The sequence below is a fragment of the Procambarus clarkii genome, chromosome 9 (assembly GCF_040958095.1).
Source record: "Procambarus clarkii isolate CNS0578487 chromosome 9, FALCON_Pclarkii_2.0, whole genome shotgun sequence".
NCBI lineage: Eukaryota > Metazoa > Arthropoda > Malacostraca > Decapoda > Cambaridae > Procambarus > Procambarus clarkii.
This window is the reverse complement of record NC_091158.1, coordinates 18,326,480-18,341,939: the sequence shown is the minus strand read 5'-3', so window position 1 is coordinate 18,341,939 and position 15,460 is coordinate 18,326,480. Positions and strand designations below refer to the sequence as shown.

Genomic DNA, 15,460 nt, shown 5'->3' with positions numbered 1-15,460 from the left:
GGTGGGTATGTTCAGGTGAATACTTACACATTGGGGTTTATTTCTCTCTCTCTCTCTCTCTCTCTCTCTCTCTCTCTCTCTCTCTCTCTCTCTCTCTCTCTCTCTCTCTCTCTCTCTCTCTCTCTCTCTCTCTCTCTCTGCCTCTCTTTCCTCCCACTCTTTGGCTCTAACTCTTTATCTCTACCAGTTAAACGTCTGAAGGATCAACATGCCCATATCACCACCACCACTACTACCACTGCTACCACCACTACCACCACAACCACAACCACTACCCACCAGCCTGCTCTACAGTATATAACGCTAACCTCGCTATAAACGCAGTTCCCTCCGGTAAAGGTGAAAATATGACCGGGTTATGAAGCCAATGCAGAGAGACACGCCGGACATAATCTGAAATTAGATGAAAAGTGACAATAGGCTGAGAATGGATTCAAACAAAGTAATAATAATACTTATTCCTCTCCCAACTGCCCGTAAATACAGTAAGGGGGAGGGGGTGGGGGGTGGGGGGGGTAGGTGGAGGATATTTGAGTGAATTAATACGAGTTTAACCTGCAGATGAAATTAATTACAAGACGTTTTTTCCTTCTGTATCGACATTTTTTTTGGTTGATGTTATGTAAACAGGGTTGGTTCTGAAGCCTCGGCAGACAGACAGGCTAATGTACACTACCATAGCAGACAGTCCTGCTAGTGAATGGAAGAGATAGCTAATCACTGCCTGACAGTCGTACCATTTTATGTTGATATAAACTATTATAATAATTTCTTCAACATTTTAAGGTCATCGGCCTCTTCACACAAGACGGAATTATCATTCTAGACCCCCCCCCAAAAATCTTCAAAGGCCAAAATATATGCTAATTGGTTTGATTAAAACATTCTTATCCTCTGCTTACATTCAGTTAATTTTTAGAAAAATGTCCGGGGTTTCGAGAGAGAGAGAGAGAGAGAGAGAGAGAGAGAGAGAGAGAGAGAGAGAGAGAGAGAGAGAGAGAGAGAGAGAGAGAGAGAGAGAGAGAGAGAGAGAGAGAGAATATAACTCTCTCACCCATATACACAGGATTTCCTTGGAACATCGGCGGTGCCGGGAATCACTGAAGCATCTATGATAACATATCTTTGTTGATGTTCCGGCCAGGTGGATATCGGAAACAGGTGGGGCGGGTGGTGGGGGTTAGGGGGGGGGGGGGGTGGAGGTTGTGGATGTATAGGGGGGGGGGGGGGTTGTAGGTTGTAGGGAGGGACGTGGTGTGAAGGAGGGGTGTATAGGGAGGAGGAAGATATGGGACGTTACCTAGGTAGGGAAGTTATCTTGAGGTTATCTTGAGATGATTTCAGGGCTTAGCGTCTACGCGGCCCGGTCCTCGACCAGACCTTCTTTTCGTTACACCCCCCTCCCCCCCCCGCCAGGAAGCAGCCCCGTAGAAGCTGTCTAAACTCCCAGGTTCCTATTTACTGCTAGGTGAACAGAGGCATCAGGGTGAAAGAAACTCTGCCCATTTGTTTCCGCCTCCACCGGAGATCGAACCCGGAACCTCAGGACTACGAATCCGAAGCGCTGTCCACTCAGCTTGTCAGGCCCCTACCTGAGCCTCTCTCCTTGGGAAGGAGGGAGGGAGGTGGGGGAAAAATAATGGCAGGGAGGAAGTTTGGGGGAAAGGAAGGGCGTAGGGAGCGGAAGATGTGTTTTGTCTTTGGGGTATTGTTAATGATATAGAAGATCTTTTGGTACACGAGTATGATATTGACTCCCGTTTTCTGCATCTGTGTCTCTCTGTCTCTCTCTCTCTCTCTCTCTCTCTCTCTCTCTCTCTCTCTCTCTCTCTCTCTCTCTCTCTCTCTCTCTCTCTCTCTCTCTCTACTCGTGTGTAGATGCGCACGCACGTATACCTGTATGTATTATTAAATATTACGTATTTGTATCTAAAATACAGATTAAATTCTAGGCAATGAAATTAGTTTCATACATCTCTCTCTCTCTCGAAGAATTTGCCGGGAGAGTGTAATCCATTACTGTGATTGGTTTGTCTTGGTTGTGTGGTGGTTGGCTAGTTTCCTGTGTCGTATGCTATGATTGGCCGACAATCTGTGTCTCACCATCGTGATTGGGTAGCTGGCTAGTATGGCTTAGGTCTCATCCACACCAATAGTCCATTGCCTTGCGTGAGGGGAGCGGAAGCTCACACACACACACACACACACACACACACACACACACACACACACACACACACACACACACACACACACACACACACACACACACACACACACACACGTCTATAACACAAACTGTAAACCTATTCTGCTCATACAGTCCGCTTAGAGACGAACCACAGGGACGAACCTCCCTCACAAGAGGGACGACCTTCCGGATCCACAGGGACGTCCCTCAGGAACCACAGGAACGTCCCTTCGGATCCACAGGGACGTCCCTCCGGAAATACAGGGACGACCTTCCGGATCCACAGGGACGTCTCTCCGGAACCACAGGGACGTCCCTCCGGATCCACAGGGACAAGCATTTAAGTACAATAATGTGTGTTATAGCGCTGGTCCTCATCTGGCGGAGGCGGTGGAGGCGGCGGCGACGAAGGAGGCAGCAGTAGAGGAGGTGAAGGTGGCGACGATAACGCAAGCGGCGGCAGCGGTGACGCAGAGGGCGAAGAATGGCAGGCTGGGCGCTGCGACCGGCGCCGCCGCGCTCGCTGTAGAAGGGAGAAAAACATTAGTGTACACAGTGACGTAGAAGAGGAGGATTAGCAACTCTTACCCAAGCCCCTCCCTAATCTATTATACATCAGCCTCGATAGAGTCGGCGATAGCTTTCAAGCCCGTGCGTTTATGCAAGGCAACGAACGACTGGAAGACTACGCTTTGAGTACAATTTGACTTTTGAAGGGGGGGACTTTTGAATTTATAGAGTTTGTGTGTGTGTGAGAAGCGCTCTGGTGGCCTCCAGTAGCTGTGAGGGAGGTAGTGATGGCGGGAAGGCTGAGCCAGGGTGCTGGTGAAGTTACACACTATCTACAGAGGATGGGATAGGGATATTAGTGGTGTAAACGCCCCATAGCCCAGTCACCATACCCGGGTGAGAATTACGTACATCACAGACCTTCGTCTGGGTTTTGATTCACCAGCAAGACAACAATCAGAAGCGGTGCAATGAAGCAAGACAGCACGGCAGCAGTGAGGTAAAATAATGGAGCAGCGGCGAAGCAAGACAGCAGTGCAGCAGGCTGTAGGAGGCAGGATCATCCCTTTGCAACATGTATGCTCCCTGCCTGCAACTGCACTGGTTGTATTCCGGATCAAATCGCCGCTCAAGAGCCTATCCTCACACCCATTCATGCATAACTAGGTGGCTCAGCTGCGGCTGCTACTGCTGCTGCTACTGTTATTGCTGCTGCTGCTGCTACTGCTATTGCTGCTGCTACTACTGCTACTGCTGCTGCTACTACTGCTGCTGCTACTGCTATTGCTGCTGCTACTACTGCTATTGCTGCTGCTACTACTGCTGCTGCTGCTGCTGCTCCACTCACTCACATGTGCTCCTCCCAAGGTCGAGCGACAGTTCCTAAGCCCTGTTCAACAAACCATTACAATTTATTGTAAATTATCTCGTCTTTTTGTTGTTGTTAACGTATTGTCACAAGTATTTTGGAAACAGAGGAAGCTTCGATAATTTGTTCATCTACCACATTTGCATATCTTAAAGTTCGTGTAGGAAATGGCGAGTCAGCCAGGTTGTGATGGCTATGTTGGCTTGCGGGCCGCTGCTAGCAACAGCCTTACAGATCAGGCTATCTCCAGACACCATCCGGCCAGGCTTAGAAGATCTCTCGAAGATGTCTACAGGTAAACTACAGATAAACATTGAAATGTTTATTTCGGACATATCTGTAACTCATTTTTTTTTTTTTTACAGTTTGAATTTATTTCTCAATGCCCGTTAGTATTTTGTATGTCGTTGTTATGTCTTCCCCCTGTTCATTCTCTTTCCTAGAGAGCGACGAGGTCCAGTTCACTCAAGTCTTTTCTACCTCACTTTCCTCAGCTGAGATCCAAACGTTTTTTTTATGTGTATTTAATTTGATTTTCCCCTCTCTTGAATTTTCACGACAGAATTTTTTCACGATAGGAAAAAAATCATGTATGATTTTTTTTCATGACAGAACTACATATGTCTGATGCAGGAATCTGTTATCTCTTACGTCTACTGCCGCGAAGTGATCTCATCCCTGTTCGTAGCGTCATAACTTTACATTTTTCTGGAGTTAAAGCCCCCAAAAAGCCTCTTTTTTCAGACCACCTCAGTCGTATTAAGGGGAAGCTAACTGTTGTGGGTGTGAGAATATGGGAGTACGGCTGGAGGATTTTTTCACAGTGGAGAGTATCCATAGGCGTGTATGTCAGAGCAGGTCCGTTTGTTGTTGTTGTTGTTGTTAAAGATTCGCTACCTGGAACAAAGTTCCAAGTAGTACGGGCTATGGTGAGCCCGTAGGGGAGCTCGCAGGTCCACACTCCCTGGGGTACCTTCAGGAGACAAGAGCCCACCCCTTCCCCCCACTAGTGAGGTGTTCTTCTCGCACCTCTCCAGGTGGTCTGAGGTGTGGAGGAGCCTCCTGTAGGAGGAGCCAGGCTGAGGGCAGGGCGCTCTCAAAGAGCCTTCTCTCATTTAATGTATAATTGGCTGGCCGGCTCGAGCCCCGTCACAGGCAAATACCTTATAATGGACTTAATTACAGATTAATTTTAATTAAATATGAACATTCTGCCTAGCAGGAATTTTTCTTTTTGGGGGAAATTTGAACATCCAAGATTTCCTCAACATTGAGGATTAAATTGCAAAGGCTTAGAAGTTTGCAATATTTATTTCTAGCAAGTAACTGATGATTTCTTCCTGCCAGAGAGAAAAAAAAGAATACTGAGAGAGAAACGAGTTTCAATTAAACACATGGACCATTTTTCAACATCCCTGAGGGCGTCAAGTGTGGCCTGAACGACACCGGTGGGGGGTGGATGGGGGGGAGAGTGGGGGGTTGGGGGGTGGAGGGGGGGGGGAGATAATACGTTATTTTGACGACGTTCACAGAATTCTATTCCCATCTACGAAAAAATAAATTGAGTAAGAATTAAAATGCAGATTACCTTTATTTCAACAGAGACGAGAATAGTCTGAGTTCCCCCACCCCCAGCGTCACATGGGGGGTAATTAAGCTCCCCACCCCAGCGTCACACAGACGTAATTAAGCTCCCCCAGCGTCACACAGACGTAATTAAGCTCCGCAATACAGCGTCACACAGACGTTATTAAGCCCCCCAACACCCATCAACCACCTATGGAACTCAACATTTTGACACTAGTTACATAAAATCTTTTGTCTTCCGGTTCTGAATTTCATTTACTTCGATTTACATATGATGCATACATTTACAGCTGCGTGTTTTATCATATATGTTCTGTATGAATGATAAATATCGTGTTTTTTAAATGATATTTGCATGTAAACTATTACTGCATTCAGATTTTCACACACACGTGAAGATGGGAATAGAATTCTCGGAACGTCGCCAAAAGTCTTTATCTATTCCGAAGTGTGTTATCCTCTTTCCTCTTTATATATATACATATATATATATATATATATATATATATATATATATATACATATATATATATATATATATATATATATATATATATATATATATATATATATATATATATATACACACATTCCCGTGGGGTTATGGAGTTGTGCCCTGGGTGTCTGGTTGGGTGCAACGTCTGTCTGCTGTGGCTGTGAAGTTCAATCCTTGAACGGCAGTCACGACCTTAGTGATTGCAGATAAACTCCGAAGCGGGGGCGTTCGTCAGTGATTGAAACTTCCTTTGAAGTCTCCTTTCCTCCGCCCGCCTCTTCAGTTCGCCCTCGAATTGCGGGAGTCGCTTCCGCACTTCGCATCTCCAGGCAGAGCTGTCCGCAGCTGCTGCCTCCCAGGTGTTGATGTCGATGTTCTGCTGCTTGAGGTCTTCGAGCGCACTTGAGAGCTGCAGGCGGAATCCCGTCGTCTCTTGGGGACGGGATTCACTTACACTTACCCGAGGAAAGTGAATTTTAGTGCTTTCTCAACTTCTTCCACAGTCGGTTGAAGGTCAGGTTCTCCATGGTGGGCAGGCACTCGATTGCATCCAGGGGCCTCCACGCTGACCAAGTTCTCTCTGGAGTAGAGTTCGGAGTAATGTTCCACCCAGCGAATCATCTGCTGATCACGGTCTTTAATGATCTCTCCGGTGGCTGATATCAGAGGAGCTGTCCTGTTTTGTGTAGGCCCTGTTGCCTGTTTGTTCCCTTCATACATGCCTCTTTTGTTGCCGACGGTGGCAGCGCCTTGGAGCTTGTTGAACACCTACTGCGGCCAGTACGGAGGGCCTGTAGGTTCCTTTCTGAGGGCAGGGTCTTGTAGGATGAGAGAGCTCGTCTCTTTTCTTCTACCAGGGGTAACAGTTCTTCTGCACTGACCTCGAACCAGTCTGCTGACTTGTTCTGCCTCATACTGAAGGTGGACATGGCAGTGTTGAAAATAGTGCCCCTGAGATGTGACCACCTCTCACTTGCGCCATCGCAGGGTGGTACAGGAAGGGCATTTACCAGCGCCGCAGTGAATTCCTCCACCCTGTAAAGGTCACGGGTCTTGTTTACGTTAATGCGTGGTCTTCCCTCCTCCTTTGTGGATTTTCCGGAGTAATTTTCCTGGGAACTTTACTTTGCAAACGACGAGAGAGTGGTCGGTGTCACAATCTGCGCTCTGACAACTGCGGGTCAGTTTGACGCTTTTCATACTGCTAAAAAAAAAAAAAAAACTTCGCAGCTAATCGACCTGGTAAGCACTGGGTCGAGTTGGTGCCAATGCTTAGACCTGGGGTGTCTCCAGGAAACTCCAGGAGGCGCTGCCCATTCTCATTCATCTTCCGAGTTAGTTGGTTCCGAGCTGTGATCGGAACCAACTCTTGCGTTGAAGTCTCCCAGGAGGAAGACTGGCTCTTGTTGAGGTATGTCTCTGAGAGTTAGGCCGAGGTCATCGTAGAACTCGTCTTTCGCTTCGTTAGAGGTCAGTGTTGGTGCGTAGGCGTTGATGAGGCTGGCCATTTCTGATATGGTCAGGAATATACGACCTCATTGCGAAAAACTAAAGACTCAAGAGCGGCCAGTTCCCTGTTCCAGCGCCTCAGTGTCGCAGTTCAGAGGGGAAATGCGTGCTGTATCCTGGGTACGCACCCAACCTCCGAGGAGCTGGACGAAGTCTTCGAACACTGATTGTTAGATATGTGTGTGTGTGTTCTCTGTAAACTGTAGCAATGCAATAAAATAAAGCAAAATTAATAAAAAAATACCGTTGGTAGGGGAAGAAAAGATTAAAGTGTTCAGTGAGAGTTATATGTGTGACCGCTAGACGTGGTCTACAGTAACCCTCTTTTCCTCTAGACGTGAAATACATGATCCCCTCACACCCCCTAAACGTTGACTTCAGAATCTTCCCTCTTCCCCTAAATGTGGACTTCGGGATCCTCTCTATCACCCCTGATAAGGCCCCACAGAACCCTTCCTGTCACCCCAGATAAGGCCCCACAGAACCCTTCCTGTCACCCCAGATAAGGCCCACAGAACCCTTCCTGTCATCCCCAGATAAGACCCACGAGGCTCACAGAACCCTTCCTCTCCCTCATAGAGGTGAAGGCCTCTGTATCCACCCCTGTGTTTACCCGTGGGTCAGTCCTGGCCTGGCCCCAGCGCCTCGTCCGTCCTCGGCCTCATCCCACCGAGTGCCCCCCATGTCCTCCTCTTGCCAGTTTTACCGCTTCGTTGTTTGCCGGCTCTCTCAGACCACCGGCATCCGGCTCTCCCAGAACATCGGCCACCGGCTCCCCCTTCCGGCCTGGCGGCTTGCCTCCCACAGGCAGAGGCAATCGAGGGACAAAAATGACCAAACGAATCTGAAGAACAATTTCAACCGTTCGTGGGGCTATGTTTTTATTAATTGATTTTGCAGTAATTTGTTTCGTAGATATTGTATTTGTAAATTTATCTTGTTTCAAACCTTGAGGAATGGCTTGTGTGCTGCCACTGATACCAGTATGGCGAAGTTCTTGGTACTTCCCCACAAAGGGAAGCCCCCCCCCCCTGATATATATATATATATATATATATATATATATATATATATATATATATTCCAGGACATATATTCCAGGATAGAGGAAGCCCCTGCGAGTATAGCAGGGGCTATACTCGCAGGGGCTTCCCTGCGAGTACAAATATATACAAATTGAACCCACTTCAACCCAAATTGAAGTGGCTTCAATTTACACTGTTTTGTAAACAAAACATTGCAAATTGAAATGGAATAACTCTCCAGGCGCCAACTTGTTATTAGGCCTGCGATCTAACAAACACTTTCAAGAATAAATCCCAGTAGCATGGAGGATTGCCAACGTAGTCCTCATTCTAAGACAAATATTTAGCTACTAATTACTACCCGATTATATTAATATGGAATGTGAGGAACCAGCTGACGACTATTATAAGGCCTACCTCAATTTCTAACCTTCATTGCCGGGTTTAAAAGTAAAATTTTAAAATCTCACAACACAGGTTACCAGAAAGCTTTCATGCTTTGCGAATTCATTATAGTGATCAAGTGTTTCTGGATCAGTAGAGAGTGGTAGTGATCACTATATTAAGTATCTTGATCATAGAAAAGACCTGAGCAATGTACATTAGAGATAGATAAGGAAAGCTGAAGTGTACTAATAGCAAGTGTTGAAGTTTACCGAGAGTAATCACACTAACGTGACTGCATCAGTGAGAAAATTCCGCAGGAGTCGTGATGAGGGATCGAACCTATGAGGGTGGTATTCCCACGCACCATAGTGTTGAAGTTCTTAAGTCGAAGTGAATCGACTTGAGAATGGTCCAGGACGGTCCGAAACGTCGTAGTCCCTTCACCTTCTAGTGTGTGGTCTGGTCAACATATTTTAGCCACGTTATTGTGACTCCTCATCTGCACGTTGAAGTTCTTAGTTGAATTAGGGCAGTGTTAGTGAAGTTTTAAACTGTATCAGGACACTGTTGACGGGTATATGGGACTGTCATGTGAGGGGTGGTCCGGGATGAGGTCCTTATACACCTGTTGCTTATAATATGCATTAAAATGATCTTGATAATGACGTTAAGAGTAAATTATACAAATTTGAGAAAGAAACTAAAATAGGGAACCCTCATACATTACAAGGAGCTCCTCTCTAGGGATCTTGTGGGGGGTAGAAAAGATTCAGATCTATGAAACATTCAGAAAAGTGTCAATTGGGGTTTTTCGTCTGATAACTAGAAACATTAGCAATACGAATGTCATTCTTCCACAGGGCAAAATCTATCTCACGAATTATAAATCGCCCTTAAGAAAATAAATTGAGAGTCTGCCCCCTCCTGCATTGCTTTACATCACTCACAAGCACACACACACACACACACACACACACACACACACACACACACACACACACACACACACACACACACACACACACACACACATACATACATACACACATATACCAACCTTCCGACCTCTGGCATCTTTCGAAACGTTTCAAAACATGCCTTAGGACGAAGGAACCATGAACCAGAGATAAGGCCCTCTTGTCAAACGTCCTGACATGCCTTTAAAAGGACATCTATACCCCCGCCCTGACGCAAGGAACGAGTTCCCGAAGGAACTCTTCCCCCCAATGCTGTGACGTACCCTGGAAGGACCTCTGCCCCCAATGCTGTGACGCACTCTGGAAGGACCTCTCCCCCCAATGCTGTGACGTACCCTGGAAGGACCTCTCCCCCCAATGCTGTGACGTACCCTGGAAGGACCTCTCCCCCCAATGCTGTGACGTACCCAGGAAGGACCTCTCCCCCAATGCTGTAACGTACCCCGGAGGGACCTCTTCCCCCAATGCTGTGACGTACCCTGGAAGGACCTCTTCCCCCTAATGCTGTGACATACCCTGGAAGGACCTCTTCCCCCTAATGCTGTGACGTACCCTGGAAGGACCTCTCCCACGCTCTGAAGGTGTCGGGGATGGTGTTGTGGTGGGCGAGGTTGTCGCCGCTGATCTCCGCCACACACTTGATCCTCAACACTCCTCGCTGGAAGTGGAAGGGCTTGGCCATGAAGGTCAGCCTGGAGATTTGCGTCATGAGACCGTCCTGCGTCGTGTAAGGCCGCTCTCTCGTCACCATCTCCTGCGGCGCCTGCGACCAGGACGACGACGGCGACGACGACGTAGACAACGACGACGGCGGCAATGATGCCATGCCACCACCCAAGGGAGAAGGAGATATTATATATATATATTTATATCTATAAGGTGTCGTTCTTCAGTAGTGTTGAGGAGAAGAGCAATGGTGGAAATTTTTGGACCATGATTGGAGGTAAGTTAGGTCATGATTGGAGGTCAGTTAGGTCATGATTGGAGGTCAGTTAGGTCATGATTGGAGGTCAATTAGGTCATGATTGGAGGTCAGTTAGGTCATGATTGGAGGTCAATTAGGTCATGATTGGAAGTCCGTTTGGTTATTACTCGGTTTATCCACTATTATATGGGCAATTTTCTAGTTAGGTAAAAAGTAGTTCTTATATTAAATCATAAGTAGGTTACTTTTTAAAGGTGGCTATGTTTTTGGGTACACAGTATTTGTTTGGTGTGTGTGTGTGTGTGTGTATGTGTGTGTGTGTGTGTATGTGTGTGTGTGTGTGTGTGTGTGTGTGTGTGTGTGTGTGTGTGTGTGTGTGTGTGTGTGTGTGTGTGTCTACACTCACCGATCGACCATTGACTCTCCAGGAGAGGTGTGTCGGGGGCTGGGAGGGACTAGATGTACAAGCCAAATCAACAGTGTCGTTGACGTGGTATTTGGCCTTTCCTCCTGTGATCACGGGGCCCGACGTTGGTGGCTCTGAAAGGTATGTCATACACTGTTATACAGAGAGAGAGAGAGAGAGAGAGAGAGAGAGAGAGAGAGAGAGAGAGAGAGAGAGAGAGAGAGAGAGAGAGAGAGAGAGAGAGAACTAGTCTCCTCTCAACACAACAAGATATACAATACCAAACACTATACACACAAGGTAATTAGACAATAATACAGGTTTAACGTGATATGACATCTAATATAACCCCTTAAGACAACCATCAGTGAGGGAGCGCGTGTTGTATATTGTATTCTGGCTGCATACTCTACATATACTGGGTGTATACTGCGTGTATATTGTGAGTATACGTGAATCTATGGCGCTATAGAGTGAGGAACTCACACAATGTTATTATGTGGTATAAAGAGCAAAATGATCCCATCGTTAATGCTAGTTAAGGGTGTAAGGGTCACACTAGGTGCATATCTAGATTTGGGTTATCTTAAGATAGTTTCGGGGCTTAGCATCCCCGCGGCCCGGTCCTCGACCAGGTCTCCTTTTTTGTTACACCCCCCCAGGAAGTAGCCCGTAGCAGCTGTCTAACTCCCAGGTACCTATTTACTACTCGGTGAATAGGGGCCATCAGGATGAAAGAAACTCTGCCCATTTGTTTCCGCCTCCGCCGGGGATTGAATCCGGAACCCTAGGACTACGAATACCGAGCGCTGTCCACTCAGCCGTCAGGCCCCCTACAGGTTCAGTTAAGTGCATTTTTAGTCACGCAGTTGCATCTGGCTTGTTCTAAATGAATGTAAACAAATGATATGTGGCGTGATTTGTCACGCCACATATCAGTCCACACATCATACATTATACATATACAACCATATGTAAATACAATCATAGCTAAATACAACCACATATAAATATAATCATAAATAAATACAACCATAAGTATCAAAAAATATATTAAATACAAACATGGAAATACAAGTATATGTAAATACATCCATATATAAATACAACCATGAATAAATTCAACAAATATTTGTATTTGTAGAAAAAATATGTTTTATTTGGCTCGGCAACAGGAGAGTAAACACATCAATACACAACGTGACAATTATCTACGTTAAAACACCGTTTTTCCAGGAGACTGGTGAGCTTAGCAAAACAAACACGGCTACATTAGTCGTGTTTGTGTGTTGTATAGACTACAGTATGCTGTATAGGGTTCCAGCAGAATATAGGAGGGATTTCATACAGTATGTTGCGTAGCATCTGTGATTTAATATACACACACTTATCCATCACCAGGAGACTGTTCTTGCTAGTAACTCAACTATACCCACTTACCCACCACCAGGAGACTGTCCTTGCTAGTAACTCAACTATACCCACTTACCCACCACCAGGAGACTGTCCTTGCTAGTAACTCAACTACACCCACTTACCCACCACCAGGAGACTGTCCTTGCTAGTTACTCAACTACACCCACTTACCCACCACCAGGAGACTGTCCTTGTTAGTAACTCAACTACACCCACTTACCCACCACCAGGAGACTGTCCTTGTTAGTAACTCAACTATACCCACTTACCCACCACCAGGAGACTGTCCTTGTTAGTAACTCAACTACACCCACTTACCCACCACCAGGAGACTGTCCTTGTTAGTAACTCAATTACACCCACTTACCCACCACCAGGAGACTGTCCTTACTAGTAACTCAACTACACCCACTTACCCACCACCAGGAGACTGCCCTTGCCAGTGACAGTGTTGAAATCTGGGCCCTCGGCCGACACTTCACATCTATACTGGCCCGACGTAGCGAACTCTACCCCCCTCAGCACCACTCTGCCAGGCTTCGATACTGTCTCCTGCACGGGCGATGGTGCGCCAGGCGGTGGGACGGGAGTCGGGCGATGGGACGGGAGCCGGGCGATGGGACGGGCACCATGTGGGAGAGAGTGTGGGCGCACAACGTGAATTTAGAATGATAATACATGAGGTGGGTGGAGTGGGTTATGACAGGTGGGTGGAGTGTCTTACAACAGGTGGGTGGAATGTCTTACAACAGGTGGGTGGAATGTCTTACAACAGGTGGGTGGAATGTCTTACAACAGGTGGGTGGAGTGTCTTACAACAGGTGGGTGGAGTGTCTTACAACAGGTGGGTGGAATGTCTTACAACAGGTGGGTGGAATGTCTTACAACAGGTGGGTGGAATGTCTTACAACAGGAGGGTGGAATGTCTTACAACAGGTGGGTGGAATGTCTTACAACAGGTGGGTGGAGTGTCTTACAACAGGAGGGTGGAGTGTCTTACAACAGGTGGGTGGAATGTCTTACAACAGGTGGGTGGAATGTCTTACAACAGGTGGGTGGAATGTCTTACAACAGGTGGGTGGAGTGTTTTACAACAGGCGGGTGGAATGTCTTACAACAGGAGGGTGGAATGTCTTACAACAGGTGGGTGCAGTGTCTTACAACAGGTGGGTGGAATGTCTTACAACAGGTGGGTGGAGTGTCTTACAACAGGTGGGTGGAGTGTCTTACAACAGGTGGGTGGAATGTCTTACAACAGGTGGGTGGAGTGTAACTTCTCTTTGTTGATTTACCATAAATGTTCTATTAAAAAAAATGACGAAGTTTCATTTTTGAAAATCAGAAAACTTAAAACATTGCATATTGTATTTTGTAATTCATGTATTACAGCCACTGCTTGCTACAGTTTCCATACTTCACAGAATCTATTTGTGTATCTACGTATATATGTATGTAGGTTAGATTAACATATTACAAAGTCATACAATCACCTTCTGTGGTTGACTGTTCAATAAATCCCTGAAGTATATGTTTAACAGATCTCTAAACCCTGTCCATAGAGGACAGAAGAAAATGTACATAAATGTTGGTTAGCATTGTAAATGCCTGGCCAAGTCTGTGGTAGAAAATAATAATATTAAAATATATACTCATTGCATTGTTCTGCAACCATTGTTATGGTTCTTGAATTTCCTCAAAATTCCTACTTAGTGTCCACGAAGTCTCATATCCTTTCTTTCCATGTGCAAATTTTTTTTCCACATATTTGGACCTCTGGTTACACAAACATAATTCCCATAGGACTATGTAATGTTTCCAAAAATATGGCTATATTTCTAGATAACAATCTAGCAATTGTTTTTATTGGGGGTTCAAATGACTAGATATCACTGGCTTATAGTGTAGTGTATTGTTATAGGAATCATGGTATAATCTACTGCTTCGCGAATCATTGTATAATCTACTGCTTCGCGAATCATTGTATAATCTACTGCTTCGTGAATCATTGTATAATCCACTGCTTCGTGAATCATTAAATAATCTACTGCTTCGTGAATCATTGTATAATCTTCTGCTTCGCGAATCATTGTATAATCTACTGCTTCGTGAACCATTGTATAATCTACTGCTTCGTGAATCATGGTATAATCTACTGATTCGTGAATCATTGTATAATCTACTGCTTCGTGAATCATTGTATAATCTACTGCTTCGTGAATCATTCTAAGCTGTTGTTTGGTGAATCACTGGATTCAATTGTTACACGAATCACTGGTGTCTACTGTTACACGAATCACTGGTGCCTACTGTTACACGAATCACTGATGTCTACTGTTACACGAATCACTGGTGCCTACTGCTACACGAATCACTGGTGCCTACTGCTACACGAATCACTGGTGCCTACTGCTACACGAATCACTGCAGTCCTAATTCAGGACTATTCCCACACACACACACGGATCTTTCATGTTAGTAATTACTATGCAGGTAATTAAGGTAATTAGTAATTGGACCTCTGGTTATTATCCTGTCCGACGATTAAAGGTCACATTCTCCATTTTCTCTTGAGAGAAAATGGAGAATTACATATGCAAAAAAAAAAAAAAATGATTATTATTTGATGCATAGCAGGATAAGAAAAAAATTATTAAAGGAGGAAATTAAAGAGTAAGAAGATATGAAGGAAAATAATGGATAAGATGATGGAAGATTATTTTATATTTTGAGGTAAATTAAAGGACAAATGTATGGGAGAGTAAGGGAATTGGATCTTACCATAATGGAGACATGATCACGACGTACAGGATTCTATGTGGAATTGATAAAGTAGAAGAAGAAGAAGAAGAGAATGTTCAAATCTAGAAAAACACACTCATACATAGACCCTTACATACACATATACAAACACAGATACATACATATGTGCATACATATACACACAAGTACATCAACACACACAAACACACGAACACACGAACACACACACACACACACACACACACACACACACACACACACACACACACACACACACATACACACACACACACACACACAAGGTGGGTGGTGGCTGAGTGGACAGCGCTCTAGACTCGTGGACCTAGGGGACCAGGGTTCGATCCCCCGGCACCGCCGGAAAAACAAATGGGCAGTTTCCTTC

The 15,460-nt window shown here is 45.5% G+C and overlaps 1 protein-coding gene across 1 annotated transcript in view; it reads right to left on the bottom strand.

Annotated features, from left to right (window-relative positions):
- Window positions 1–1,201: 1,201 nt before the first annotated feature.
- Window positions 1,202–15,460, bottom strand: part of LOC123766329 (uncharacterized) — a 186,436-nt gene continuing 172,177 nt past the window's right edge. The window contains exons 4-7 of the mRNA XM_069321211.1: window positions 12,714–12,849; window positions 10,882–11,015; window positions 10,103–10,313; window positions 1,202–2,714 (exon numbers count right to left, since the gene is read on the bottom strand). Coding sequence (XP_069177312.1) covers window positions 2,566–2,714; window positions 10,103–10,313; window positions 10,882–11,015; window positions 12,714–12,849 — 630 coding nt within the window. The 3' untranslated portion in view covers window positions 1,202–2,565. The remainder of the gene's footprint in view (window positions 2,715–10,102; window positions 10,314–10,881; window positions 11,016–12,713; window positions 12,850–15,460) is intronic.